Source organism: Typopeltis vanoorti, chromosome 10 (genome assembly GCF_054136105.1).
Source record: "Typopeltis vanoorti isolate ZY-2024b chromosome 10, IOZ_Tvanoo_1.0, whole genome shotgun sequence".
Classification (NCBI taxonomy): Eukaryota; Metazoa; Arthropoda; class Arachnida; order Uropygi; family Thelyphonidae; genus Typopeltis; species Typopeltis vanoorti.
The window spans coordinates 126,121,180-126,135,194 of NC_143558.1; the positions used below are offsets into that span (position 1 = coordinate 126,121,180).

Genomic DNA, 14,015 nt, shown 5'->3' on the forward strand with positions numbered 1-14,015 from the left:
TGCCTATAGTCTCAGCAAGTTCACGCACTTCAACTCAGCAGTCATCCAATAACGTATCGTGCAGTTGATCAATGATTTATGGTGGTGTTACATTTTTTGGACATCCTTCACATGGATCATCTTCAAGGCTGTACGGCCACATTTAAACTCGGCAGCCCATTTCTTAATTGTCAAAAACAAAGGAGAAAAGTGCCCATAAACTTTTATGCACTTTGAATGAATTTCTTTTGGGGTTAAACCTTCTTTTACAAAGAATTTTATAATCTCACAATACTCAGTTTTATCCATTTCAAAGGATATAGACAACACTTTTGCTTCAGACAGCTGTATAAAACAAGCTACTTGATAGAATGGCTTGCAATTTCACATGGATGCTTATGACAGATGTACCAACTTAGAAGAAGAAAAATCTTGGCGATAGTGTTGCCATCTATGGTCAAGGTTAAGAACTTTTCAGACCAATCTCTTACTTTGCCAATATACTGAATTTTTGAATTTATATCCTAAAACCTACAAGTTTATTTGACTTTAAGCTTATTTAAGAAGGGCTATGATAATGACTGTATTTCATTTGTTTCAAATATCTGTTCATTATTATTCTCTTAATAGCATATGCATAGATAAATACCTGCAGTTTGAAGAATGATAGGACATTCTTTCAAATGGAAACTACCTGACTCTCTTTTGATTCTCATTATGATGCAAGGAATCTTTCTTATTTTTTCCCCTTTTTAATTCTTTTTTAATTGATCTATTGATTTAATTGAATCTTTTTAATTAATGGTGAGTGAATCAGTCTCCTACAGAGGCAACAAGTCTTTTTTTTCTGCCAAAGAACACATAAAAAAAAATAATAAATAAAAAAATAAAAAAATACAGGGTGATTTAGAACTCTTGGGCCAAACTTCAAGGGGTGAAGTTTGGCCCAAGAACACACCTAAACAAGCACTTTCATCATACAATGCATGGTCCGAACTCAAGCAGTGAAGCGCTAGAGGGTGCTTTCCAGTGAACACTTATAAGCACTGGTTTTTGCATTTGTCGTTATTTCTACCATGGAGTGCAAAAAGGATGGATTCTTTCACAAATCAGGAGAAGGCTGACATGCATTTCATTTAGGCAGCTGCGGACGGGAATGCAAGGAAAGCCCAAAGACCGAGAGCGCTTTCCGACCAGACACGTGCCTGATCGTAAAACCTTTCAGCAATTGCGCCGGTATCTGTGCAAAATGGGCTCCTTTGTCAGCGGCATGCAGGATACAGGACATGGAAGGAGTGTGAGGACACCACGTGTTACAGAGGAAATTCTATGTAGGGTTGCTGATCGTCCCAAATGTAGCACACGAGCAATTTCCCATGCCATATGTGTGCCCCAATCGTTGGTGTGGCGAGTTCTATGAGAGGAACGATTACACCCCTACCATGCACAGAGGGTGCGCGCCTTGACACCTGCAGATTACCGGCCTCATGTGGATTTTGCACAATGGTTCCTGCAGTGCAGCCGGACTTTGATGCGCAGATCTTATTCACTGACGAATGCACCTTTACATGTGAGGACATTTTTAATACCCATAATTATCATGTGTGGGCAAGCAGAAATCTGCATGCCACACATCCACATTCGTATCAGTGGCATTTCTCCATAAATGTTTGGGCTGGAATCCTACATGACCATTTGATTGGCCCATACCTTCTGCCAGCACGACTCAATGGGAGAACGTACCTCATATTTTTACAAGAGGTCTTGCCAGAATTACTGAACCCTGTTCCAGCAAACATTCAAACACGTATGTGGTTCCAACACGATGGAACACCACCCCATTTCAGCTTGAATGTGCAGAACACTTTGGATGCAACATTTCCAAGATGATGGATTGGTCAGGGTGGTCCCATCGCTTGGTCCCCACGATTGCCCAATCCCATCCATCACTATTTGCAAGAACTTAGAATAGTTTCTAGTCTGCAAGTGGGTTCCTCACAAACTGATAAACAAATGTCTGGACTTTTTCCTATGGGGCCATATGAAAAGCCTGATCTATGATAGCCCCATCGATTCCAATGAGGACCTTATTTCCAGGATTTCTATTGCCGCCGCCGCTATACAAGAAATGCCTGGTGTTTTTTCCAATGTACAGCAATCACTACGTCGAAGGTGTGCAGCCTTCATTAATGTTGGCATTCTCTCATTTGAGCAGTTTCTGTAATTTGTTCAATAAAATTCTTTAATTTATGTTCTGTAATTTCTGCAATTGTTTCAAATCTCCTCTGTCATTCTTGTGTTTCTCCATTTCCTGACACAGTAGTTGCTAACCCCTAGCTCTTCACCACTTGAGTTCGGACCATGCATTGTGTGACAAAAAAGTGGTATATGTATATATATATATATGTATATATATGTGTATATATATCTATGTATATATATATATGTATATATATGTGTATATATATATATATATATATATATATATATATATATATATAGTTTTTGAATGACTAGAACCGAGATTTAATTAAAAAGGTTTTAATATAAACACACTACTAGTTTCGGCCTGTAACAGCCTTCTTCAGGTGACATTATAAAAGAAAAAAACACTAAACATTGAGGGTTAAAAGACTATGAACAACATAGACAGTCTTTATACATAATTAGCATGAAAACGTTGTATTTGTATTTGAAGCTGTTCTTTCATTTGTTGCATTGTTGGCAGAGTGCGTGCTTGCTGCATCACGTGAACGCCAGTACATGATTACAGCTGAATGACTATCTGGGAGGTTGTAGCTTAAGTTGTTATTTAGATGAACAGGATTGAAGATGATTTCTCTTGATTCCACAATTTTTCTCTCTATTTCGTCACTGCAACGTTCCTTCTTAATCCTCCTAGACATCACTCAGAAGAAACAAATAGATTCAAAGGCAATATTTCTATTCCTTACATAAGTACTGTTTCACATAAATTAGCAAAAGTTCTAAAAAAATACAATATCAGAACCTTGTTCACTCCACTTCCAAAGATCCGTTCCTTAATTAGCCACCCAAAACCTTGTCATCATCAACTCAAATACCCTATATAAAATATATAAAATATATAAAACCGTATATAAAATATTATGTGACTGCGATATTCCTTATTTTGGGCAGACAGACAAATCTGTCGAAATGCGTATGGAAGAACACATGAGAGACATTACTTACAAGAGACAGCGAGCAAGTGCATTATCAAGTCATATCCTTTTCTCGGCTAATCCTAATGATGATAACCAAAGTCACAAAGTCTGCTGGGAAAAATCTACAAACATCTTCCATTGCAGTGACGAAATAGAGAGAAAATTTGTGGAATCGAGAGAAATCATCTTCAATCCTGTTCATCTAAATAACAACTTAAGCTACAACCTCCCAGATAGTCATTCAGCTGTAATCATGTACTGGCGTTCACGTGATGCAGCAAGCACGCACTCTGCCAACAATGCAACAAATGAAAGAACAGCTTCAAATACAAATACAATGGTTTCATGCTAATTATGTATAAAGACTGTCTATGTTGTTCATAGTCTTTTAACCCTCAATGTTTAGTGTTTTTTTCTTTTATAATGTCACCTGAAGAAGGCTGTTACAGGCCGAAACTAGTAGTGTATTTATATTAAAACCTTTTTAATTAAATCTCGGTTCTAGTCATTCAATTTTTTTCATAAAACTATGTATGTTAACCGAGTCAATGATCATTCTGTCATATATATATATATATATATATATATATAATTCATGTAGTGCTGCTTTCTGCAACAAGTACGAAGACTCTGTGGGGATGGTGCCATGTAATTTGGTGCCTGAATGATGACCTGCTTCTCAATAACCATATTGAGAAGCAGGTCATCATTCAGGAGCTACGCAAAAGAAAACAATTTTTACTTTGTTTAGCAAGAATGATTATTATTATCATTAATAATACCAGGCCTCCATGGAGTTAAAAGACTCATCGTGGGAATCAAACAATGCTCCACACAAAGCCCACCAAACCATGCTTTAAACTCATTCAGTGTATCTGCATTCACCACAATATCAGACAAAGCACTCCACTGATCAGCCGCTCTTCATGCAAAGAACTAACTCCTTTATGCCCCTGCTCATACCCTCCTTATACAACCTCAGGTATGTCCCCTTGTTCTATCCCCTTTCCCATTCTACAAAAAATTCTTCCATAGTAACCTGGTAACAACCCTTTATCAACTTAAATGTCTCAATCACAGCCTCTCTTTCTTTTATTCACAAGGCTTGCAAACTGCATTTGCACAATCTGTCCTCATATCCCACATCCCAAAAGGCAGTTACAACCTTTCCAACATGATATTGCATAAAGTTATGTTAGATTTAAATAAGACAGTAATAACTCAGTGCACTGTGAAGTGTTTGTATAACTTAAACAGATGTTGTGCAAAATTTTCTTTATTCCTATCTTGGAATGAGTCCCAGAGAAATCCCACATCCCAAAAGGCAGTTACAACCTTTCCAACATGATATTGCATAAAGTTATGTTAGATTTAAATAAGACAGTAATAACTCAGTGCACTGTGAAGTGTTTGTATAACTTAAACAGATGTTGTGCAAAATTTTCTTTATTCCTATCTTGGAATGAGTTGAGTATTGGGGTAGATGACAGATAATTATTAAAGTTTGTAGATATGATAAACAATGGATGTTAGTTCTGCAGCACATTGGAGGAGAGGATGCTATCAGTACCAGAATGATTGTTCTTAGTATAGTACTATGCAATTTGCCTTGGTTATTTATAAAGGATGTGGCAATAAAGAAGAATGATTTATCTTTGGTGATTATATGATTATACAACCAACTGTATGCAAGAGAAATTGAAGCATATCAGGCAGAAAACATGACTGAATAAATAAATGAAATTCATTCACACACTACATAACTTAAAATTCCCCATTAAGACCATTCCCATTTTTACTTGCCCAGCCAAATTAACTAAAGATTATTGAAAGGAAAAATATGAGAACAAATTAAAAATAATAATAATTCAAACATAATAGTATAGATTAACCACACAAGTCATCATCCAATATATCAGATGATGCATCTGAAGGAGTGTGCCAGAGAGTTGACACCTGCCTTGACATATTTTTTTAATACGAGTCTTGCACTTGGTCAAGTTCCTAAAGAGTGGAAGGAGGGCAAGATTGTGCCACTTCATAAAGGAGGTGATCGAACTCAAGCATCAAACTATAGGCCTATCTGTGTGTCAGGTGTTGTGGTTAAGTTGTTGGAGAAGCTTGTGAGAACTAGGATCCAGAGTTGGGTTGACAACAATGGTATAATCTTTGATGGACAGCATGGATTTGCTAAAGGGAGGTCATGTTTTAGTAATCTACTTACTTATTACAATAAAGTGACTGCTTCCTTGGACAGATGAGAAGGATACACAGTAATATACTTGGATTTCGCAAAGGCTTTTGATAGAGTACCTCATGATAAGTTGACAGTCAAACTAGAGCAGATGGGGTTGGATATTAGATTAGTGCATTGGATTGGAGACTGGCTATCTGATAGGTATCAACAAGTTGTGTATGGGGGTGCAATATCCAGGAAAAGGAAAGTCACTAGTGGAGTGCCTCAGGGGTCTGTTTTAGGGCCATTACTATTTAACTTATATATTAATGATATTGGTGAAGATTTGGATGGAGATATTCAGTTGTTTGCAGATGATGCAAAGTTGGGACGAACCATAAAGAGTAGTGAAGATGTTGTGGCCTTGCAAGAAGACTTGAATAAATTGAGTGATTGGGCAAGCAAATGGGGATGTGAGTTCAATGTTGCAAAATGTAAAGTTTTAAAATTTGGAAAACAAAGATGGGATGCAGAATTTATGCTTGGTGAGAATATATTGTTGGAAGTAGAGGAAATAAGAGATCTGGGGGTGATAGTGGATAAGGATCTAAAATTTAGGGGACACATCTCCAAAATTGTGAAGACAACACAAAGACTTCTGGGAATGATGCAGAGGACACTGACATGTAGAAGTAGGGAGATACTTGTTCCAATGTATAAGGCTTTGATTAGGCCACACTTGGACTATTGTGCCCAGATTTGGTCACCGGGTTTTCAGAAGGATGAAGAGATGTTGGAAAGGGTCCAAAGGCAACTGACTAAGGTAGTTTCTGACCTCTGGAATTTTGAGTATGAGGAAAGATTGAAAAGATGTAATTTGCAGAGTCTCGTGGAGAGAAGGAAGAGGGGAGATATGATAGAGACCTACAAGTTGGTAAGGGGTTGTTATAGGATCAATGGTGGAGAAGTTCTACAGAGAATAGTGGAAGATCAGGGGAGAACCAGGGGTCATCCCTGGAAACTCTATAAGGAGGGTGTGAGTAAGGGAGTGAGAGGCAGGTTTTTTTCGTGCAGAGTTGTGATTGATTGGAATGCCTTGCCTGAGAGCGTGGTGTCTGCAAGTAGTTTGAATGTGTTTAAGACACGGTATGATGAGATGTGTGTGTAAGATAAAAGGACCTCCTAGATGAGTCTTTGACTGCATGAGGTCTTGTTTAATAATAATAATAATAATAATAATGCAAGAAATTCATTGTTATGCACATCTTTTTAGATGGTTGCTAGCATATAGAAGATATGTTATGATACACAATCATGTAAGAGTTCAAATATTGTGTAGGATTATGTCCTGCTTTCTATGTAGGTATCATCATCATGATCATCAAATTCCTGACATGTATCCTCAAGGGATGTACAGGATATGATGATAGTGCTATCTGATCATTCCAAAAGTAATGTTGTTTTTTATACTGTACTTGTTCAAATGTGTCTTATGTTGTCTAAACATCAATTTTCAAAGCTTTATAAGTTGAGGCAACCTCATTCTAAGGAATTCTACCTTGCAAGAACATCATACATAAGTTGTTGTTTAAATAACATTTTATTATTATGGAGGTCACTGAAGAGCACGTAAGGTACATCATGCTTTATGAGTTTAAAAAAGGCAGCAATGCTGCTAACGCTGTAAAAAAAAAATGTGCAAGAAGTGTATGGCGATAATGTTTTGAATGTGCAGAAGTGCCAGTGATGGTTCCAAAAATTTTGACAAGGGAACTTTAGCTTGAAAGATTCCCATCACTCTGGGCATCCTGTCTATCTTGATAATGATACTGGAAGCCACTATTGCATGAAATGCTAATGCAAAATTTAGTGCAAAACTATTGATGATTCAGCAAAAGATCTTAATTCATCATCATCAACCATCCATCACCATTTGCAAGTACTTAGAATAGTGTCTAGTCTCTGCAAGTGGATTCCTCACAAACTGACAAACAACGATTGAAGAGAGCGCATCAACACTGCACTGCTCTTCATTCTCAAAAGGTTCAATCACTGTTTTTGAGTTGTGTAGTCACCAGTGATGAAAAATAGATACATTACAAGAATCTTAAGTGCCCAAGGCAGTTGGTTCATTTAGGGAAACAGGCTAAACCTCAGCCAAAACAAGACCACCCTCAGAATGTTTTGTAAAGCATTTGGTGGGATAGGGCTGGTATTGTACACTTTGAACTCTTGACACAAAACCAGACATTCACAGCTGAAGTATACCGTGAACCACTCAATCGATTGAATGAAAAACTGAAAGAAAAGAGGTGTTCTCTAGTCATTCGGAAGGATGGTGTTTTTCACCATGATAATGCACGTCCTCATAGTGCAAGAATCACATCACGTGTACCAAGATTGAGGAACTTGACTGGGAAAATGCTTCCACATCCTCCTTATTCTCCTGATCTTGCACCTTCAGATTACCACTTATTTTGAAGTTTGCAACATTTCTTAATGAAAAACATGATGCATTAGAGGTGCTGAAACTAAGCCTATATGCTTAGTTTCAGTGCTTTCAAACCTCCTGAATTTATACAAATGGCATTATGGAGCTTTCACAATGTTGGAAGAGCATTATTGATTCAAATGGAGAATATATACTTGATTAAATTAGCAAGTGATTTATCTTTTATATCCTTTCAAATTAATGCTAAAAACGAGATTACTTTTGAAATGATTTGATACATGAAAAACTTACAGCATTACTAATTTTCTATCAACAATTTTCCTCCAAATCAGTCAATCTGTTATCTGTCAAGACTCTAACATTATAAGATCTTATATGTCTTCTAAGGCACTTTTTATTGTCTCAATCCACCTGTATTATGATCTTCCTCTAGGTCTTTTTCCTGCCAACCTGATCGAGAACACTTCTTTTGCTAATCTTTTCTCTCCCATTCTGTTTAAGTGACCATACTGCATGAGACTAGTTTTTTAACACATTTATTGATTGTATATTTCTATATATAATTTACCATCTTCACTAAAAATTGTGCTTAAGTAGCCAAAATGTTTTACTTGTTATATAGGTTCTCCATTCATGATGCAGTTGATATTTTCAATGTTTGTGCATATGTTAATTGTCTTTTTCTTGGTATTGCTGATTTTCATACCAAATTTATTACAACAGTTAAGTCAGGGAATCTTGCAGACTTGTACTGGATATAGAGTCATCCCTCAACTTATGTCCTTTCGAAGATACGTCCGTGATCCCATAAGGGAATAAATAACATTTTCGGCTATACTTTCGAACAAGACGCAAGCGAGTGACACTTCCTCCCTCGACAGTCGGCACACGTCTTCAAAAGTTCCTCTGTTGACGACGTGTGCCGACTGTCAAGGGAGGTTGCTACTGGAAGCACTGTTGTCACTGTGCATGCTTTACATTACACTTACTTGCGTCTTGTTCGAAAAGTATAGCCGAAAGTGTTATTTATTCCCTTACAGGATCACGGACATATCTTCGAAAGGATGCAAGCTGAGGGATGACTGTATTTTGTGTTTGAGAAATGGGTTATTTGTGTGTTTATCATTAAATATTTCATAATGTTTTGTGCAACATGGCCCCTACATGCACAATCAAAAATCCTAGTGAAGAATCACAGAAAAAGAGGCAAGCAATAGATCTTGAAATGAAGTTGCAAGTTATAAAGCAACACGAAGCTGGTAAGTCCATCAATGTGATCGCACATGACTTTGGATGGTCTCATTCTACAGTGACGACAATTTTGAAAAATAAGAATAAAATCATAGAGGCTGTGAAAGGATCTGCTTCCATTAAATTGACGATAGTGGCGAAGCAACGACAAGGTCGTATCGGTGATATGGAAAAGCTACGTGCATCATGGATAGAGGATCTGAACCAAAAGCACATACCTCTTAGCACTGTGACCATAACCACTAAGGCCAGCTTATCCTTGTTCATTCAGTGTTCAGGTATGTGAGGATTGGACATTAGGTCAGAAGCATTGGTTTGTTCTCTGTATTCCTTTAAAGGTTATGTGGAGGTCTCCTCTCAGTTATAACCAGCAATGAATCACATGGATCTTTCTATGCATTCTAAATTTATGTTTGTTAAAATTTCATCCACCCAGAGCAAAGTTATCATCTCAACCTTTCTTCATATTCAACATTCCTGCGATTATCCCATTTCCCTGTTTGTCTTGCACACTTGTTCTCATTCTCTACGCTCATGCTACCCACTTCTTCATTCAGAAGCACCACTTCTATCTATCCCTTACTCTCTCCCCTCATTTGCATTGCTTCTTACTTGCTCAGATTCATTCTCTGCACTCATTACTCTCCCTTCCAGAAGCAGTCTCTCCAAATGACTCAGACCAAATGCATTCGCCATACCACACCACTCGTGGCTCTTTCCTTACCATTTTCATACTGACATCATTTGTTTTTGTCTTGTTTACTCTTCCATGCATATCTACAATTCTCTTTATTTCTTTCCACATCTGCCTCATTTTCACCAACTCGGCTTTCAAATCTTGCTTCCTTTTTCACTATCATTTATTCTCGCTATTTTATTGCCAGTCACACACGTTCGTTTGCCATCGATCCTGCTCATCATCTTACTGTTAACAGGTCTTTTTCAAATTATAAAATCAGTCATCTTATAAGCTGAAATGATGTTTATATTTTCTGATAGCATGCATGTGGTGGTTTTTCCGTAATTTATTTATAGCTCCTATTACAGTTGGATTAGTTGTAAAAAAAGTCAAGCTCTCTTACCTGTTTTCAACATATAGATAATGAAGTATGGGGAAGTTGGTTTTTTCTCTCTATTTTGATATTCAGGTTAATTTTGAACTGATATAATAAGAGGATTCTGATCTTCCATTTGCCATATTGCTAAACAGTTATTATATTTTCATATAATACCAGAACAGTGACGACAATTTTGAAAAATAAGAATAAAATCATAGAGGCTGTGAAAGGATCTGCTTCCATTAAATTGACGATAGTGGCGAAGCAACGACAAGGTCGTATCGGTGATATGGAAAAGCTACGTGCATCATGGATAGAGGATCTGAACCAAAAGCACATACCTCTTAGCACTGTGACCATAACCACTAAGGCACTAAGTGGTTATGGTCACATAACCACTTAGCACTTAGATTTGGATGGAGATATTCAGTTGTTTGCAGATGATGCAAAGTTGGGACGAACCATAAAGAGTAGTGAAGATGTTGTGGCCTTGCAAGAAGACTTGAATAAATTGAGTGATTGGGCAAGCAAATGGGGATGTGAGTTCAATGTTGCAAAATGTAAAGTTTTAAAATTTGGAAAACAAAGATGGGATGCAGAATTTATGCTTGGTGAGAATATATTGTTGGAAGTAGAGGAAATAAGAGATCTGGGGGTGATAGTGGATAAGGATCTAAAATTTAGGGGACACATCTCCAAAATTGTGAAGACAACACAAAGACTTCTGGGAATGATGCAGAGGACACTGACATGTAGAAGTAGGGAGATACTTGTTCCAATGTATAAGGCTTTGATTAGGCCACACTTGGACTATTGTGCCCAGATTTGGTCACCGGGTTTTCAGAAGGATGAAGAGATGTTGGAAAGGGTGCGAAGGCGACTGACTAAGGTAGTTTCTGACCTCTGGAATGTCGAGTATGAGGAAAGATTGAAAAGATGTAATTTGCAGAGTCTAGTGGAGAGAAGGAAGAGGGGCGATATGATAGAGACCTACAAGTTGGTGAGGGGTTGTTATAGTATCAATGGTGGAGAAGTTCTACAGAGAATAGTGGGAGATCAGGGGAGAACCAGAGGTCATACCTGGAAACTGTATAAAGAGGGTGTGAGTAGGGGAGTGAGAGGCAGGTTTTTTTCGTGCAGAGTTGTGAATGATTGGAATGCCTTGCCTGAGAGTGTGGTGTCTGCAAGGAGTTTGAATGTGTTTAAGACCCAGTATGATGAGATAAAAGGACCTCCTAGATGAGTCTTTGACTCCATGAGGTCTTGTTTTAATAATAATAATAATAATACCTCTCCTTGTCAGTCCTGAAGCTATGGTTTGTTAGTTTGAGGGAAGATTATACTAACCACTCAGTCAACCAGGCTAGCAAATGAATGAATGCAGTATGAATGAATTTGCTGATAATATCATTATTTATAATTATATTAGTAAAACAATCCATTATTAATGCAGAAAATCAGTTTCCACCTGATCATAATAAACCTTTTTAGACATTGCTCCTGCTTTGCATAGTGGGTTTGAATTTTTAAGCAGCAGTATGGCTTGACAGTGGGCTTTACCATTGTCTTTGTCTTGCAAATATGCACATGGGGAAGCATCCTTATCTGACATTGTTCAGAGACCTTTCCCATGTTAGTGCTACAAAGACAATACACTTGTTACTCACAGCATGGAAGATCTAAATAAAGTTTTTTAGAAATATCCAATTTCCTATTTCTAGACATGTTAGTCAATAAAAACAAAGATTAGGTGGTACATGCTGGAGTTCAGAAAAAAAGGACTATTTATAAATTATTGTATACAGAAAAAGCACCTCGTGCCATTACTAAGATACAAAATTGGTCTCCTGATTGATCTCAGTGTGGATGGTGTCTACAAAACAAGCTGTGAGCATCAAAAGCTCTTGTGAACCAGCAGATAAGAAGCCTTTTAAAATCTATCAAGAATATTGTGCCTTTTTAGATGTATCTATTGGTGTTTATCAAAATTACTGTTAATTTGGAAAGGTTTATATGCATACATCAGATTAGAAGTTATGAAATTCAGGAGAGCAAACTTAACAATGTTGATTTAGAGTTCAATTCTTGATAGTGACCTTCTGTTATGAGCAAAGTGATTTGCTCATATGGAAGCCTGAACAGAAACCTTGATCTTCATTTTGCTGTTCAGAAATCTTACTTGTCAAATATTGCAGCTCTGCTGTCTTCACAAGTTATAAGTTAATATGTATGATATAGCTATTACACATATGCAGTTTCCCTTAGTTCTGAAGATGCTGTTAGAAATGGCAGTGAAATGCGTTTTTTTAAATGAATGATAACTATTGAAATGAAAGTATTTCCTTATTTCAGGACCTGTAAGAATGTATTTCTTGTATGAACCAAATGGGGAAAAAAATTTTCCACAAATTTTTTTCTTTATTTTTACAGATAACCAACCTGATGATAATGAAAACACAGAAGTGGAGCTCCAAATAAATTATGGTGCCTCTATTACAGATTATAAATCAAAAAAATCTCGTGTTCTTAGTTTATTAACCATAATTGTACTCTCATTTTTTTTCTCATGATAAGCTTCATTGTAATGAGCCGTATTGTGTTCTATCCCATTGAAGAGTAAATTATATAAGCCGGTATGAAGTTCATCATGTTAGCAGCTTAATATATTTTTGTATAACATAAATCAAAGTTGTTGTTTTTTTCCAGAAAAGCAAATGAACTATTGTTCAGCTAGAGTCTTGAAAGAACTACTGTTCTTTGCAGTTTCTCTCACTCTCTAAGTCATTTAATGAATTTGGATTAATACATTTTTTAATTATTACAGTTAATAATTTTCGTTTTAAAAAGTAGTAATTTCATTTTGATAAAATTATGAAGAATGCTAGCATGCTAACAGCAATAACTTTAATACTTCAACCTTCATATTATCATCTGGAGTACATATGTGTACACACACACACACACACACACACAGAAACAAATTATATTACAAGTCAAACAGTATGCCAAAGTAATACTAGTTTGGTCAACCGTTATTATACTGACCTAACTGCTATTTTAAAAAAATAAAAAAAAAACCAACATCAAAGCTACTGAGTCCTGCATCTTGTTTTACAAAGTGAGAGAACAAATTCATATTAACCTTTAATGATACAGCAATAGTAATGGTGTTATTATTATTATTATGCTATGAGAACTTTTAAAAGTATAAATATGGATAGCGCATCGAATATGTGCTATCCATATTTATGAGATTTTTAGAACCATTATTGTTGAAGATTAGGTTGGTTGATTAGAATTTCATTGGTTTCTTTAAATTTTCAGTCATACCAGGTTTTGGTATGATGTAAAACAGGTACCTTTCCTGTAAATTAAAAACACATAACACTTTGTAAACCAAATTAAAAACATCACCCTTGACAAAAGTGATTTATTAGTCAGTTTTGATGTATTTGCCTCTTTCATAAGTGTCTTACTCAATGACATGTATATTTTTACAGGACAAATTTCCACTTGATTTTATGGCCCTCTTTGCCTATGTACTACATGCTGGTTATTTTGTTGCCAAAATACTTTTTACCTACAAAAAAAAAAAAAAAAAAGAAGGTACTGCCATAGGCTTACCATTATCCCCTCCAATTGCTGACTTTTATATGGAAGCTTTTGAAAAGCAACATACTTTAGATTCCTCTACTGTAAAGCAAAGTCTAGTTTGGTTACATTAATGATGTTTTTGTTATCTGGCCCCATAGCTGCCAGACTTTAGACACCTTCCTCAGCCATCTAAACAAGCAACACAAATACATACAATTCATCATTGAAATTGAAAATCAAAACACACTTTAATTTCTGGATACCCTTGTCACACACATCTTTCCTTTACTGTTTACTATAGGTTTACATATACTTGCCAA

At 36.4% G+C, this 14,015-nt stretch overlaps 1 protein-coding gene across 1 annotated transcript in view; it reads left to right on the forward strand.

Moving 5' to 3' along the window:
• Nucleotides 1–12,813, forward strand: part of LOC150102776 (protein sax-3-like) — a 137,382-nt gene extending 124,569 nt beyond the window's left edge. Inside the window, exon 6 of the mRNA XM_090398739.1 lies at nucleotides 12,532–12,813. Within this exon, the coding sequence (XP_090254865.1) occupies nucleotides 12,532–12,671 (140 nt within the window). The 3' untranslated portion in view covers nucleotides 12,672–12,813. The remainder of the gene's footprint in view (nucleotides 1–12,531) is intronic.
• The last annotated feature ends 1,202 nt before the right edge of the window (nucleotides 12,814–14,015 follow it).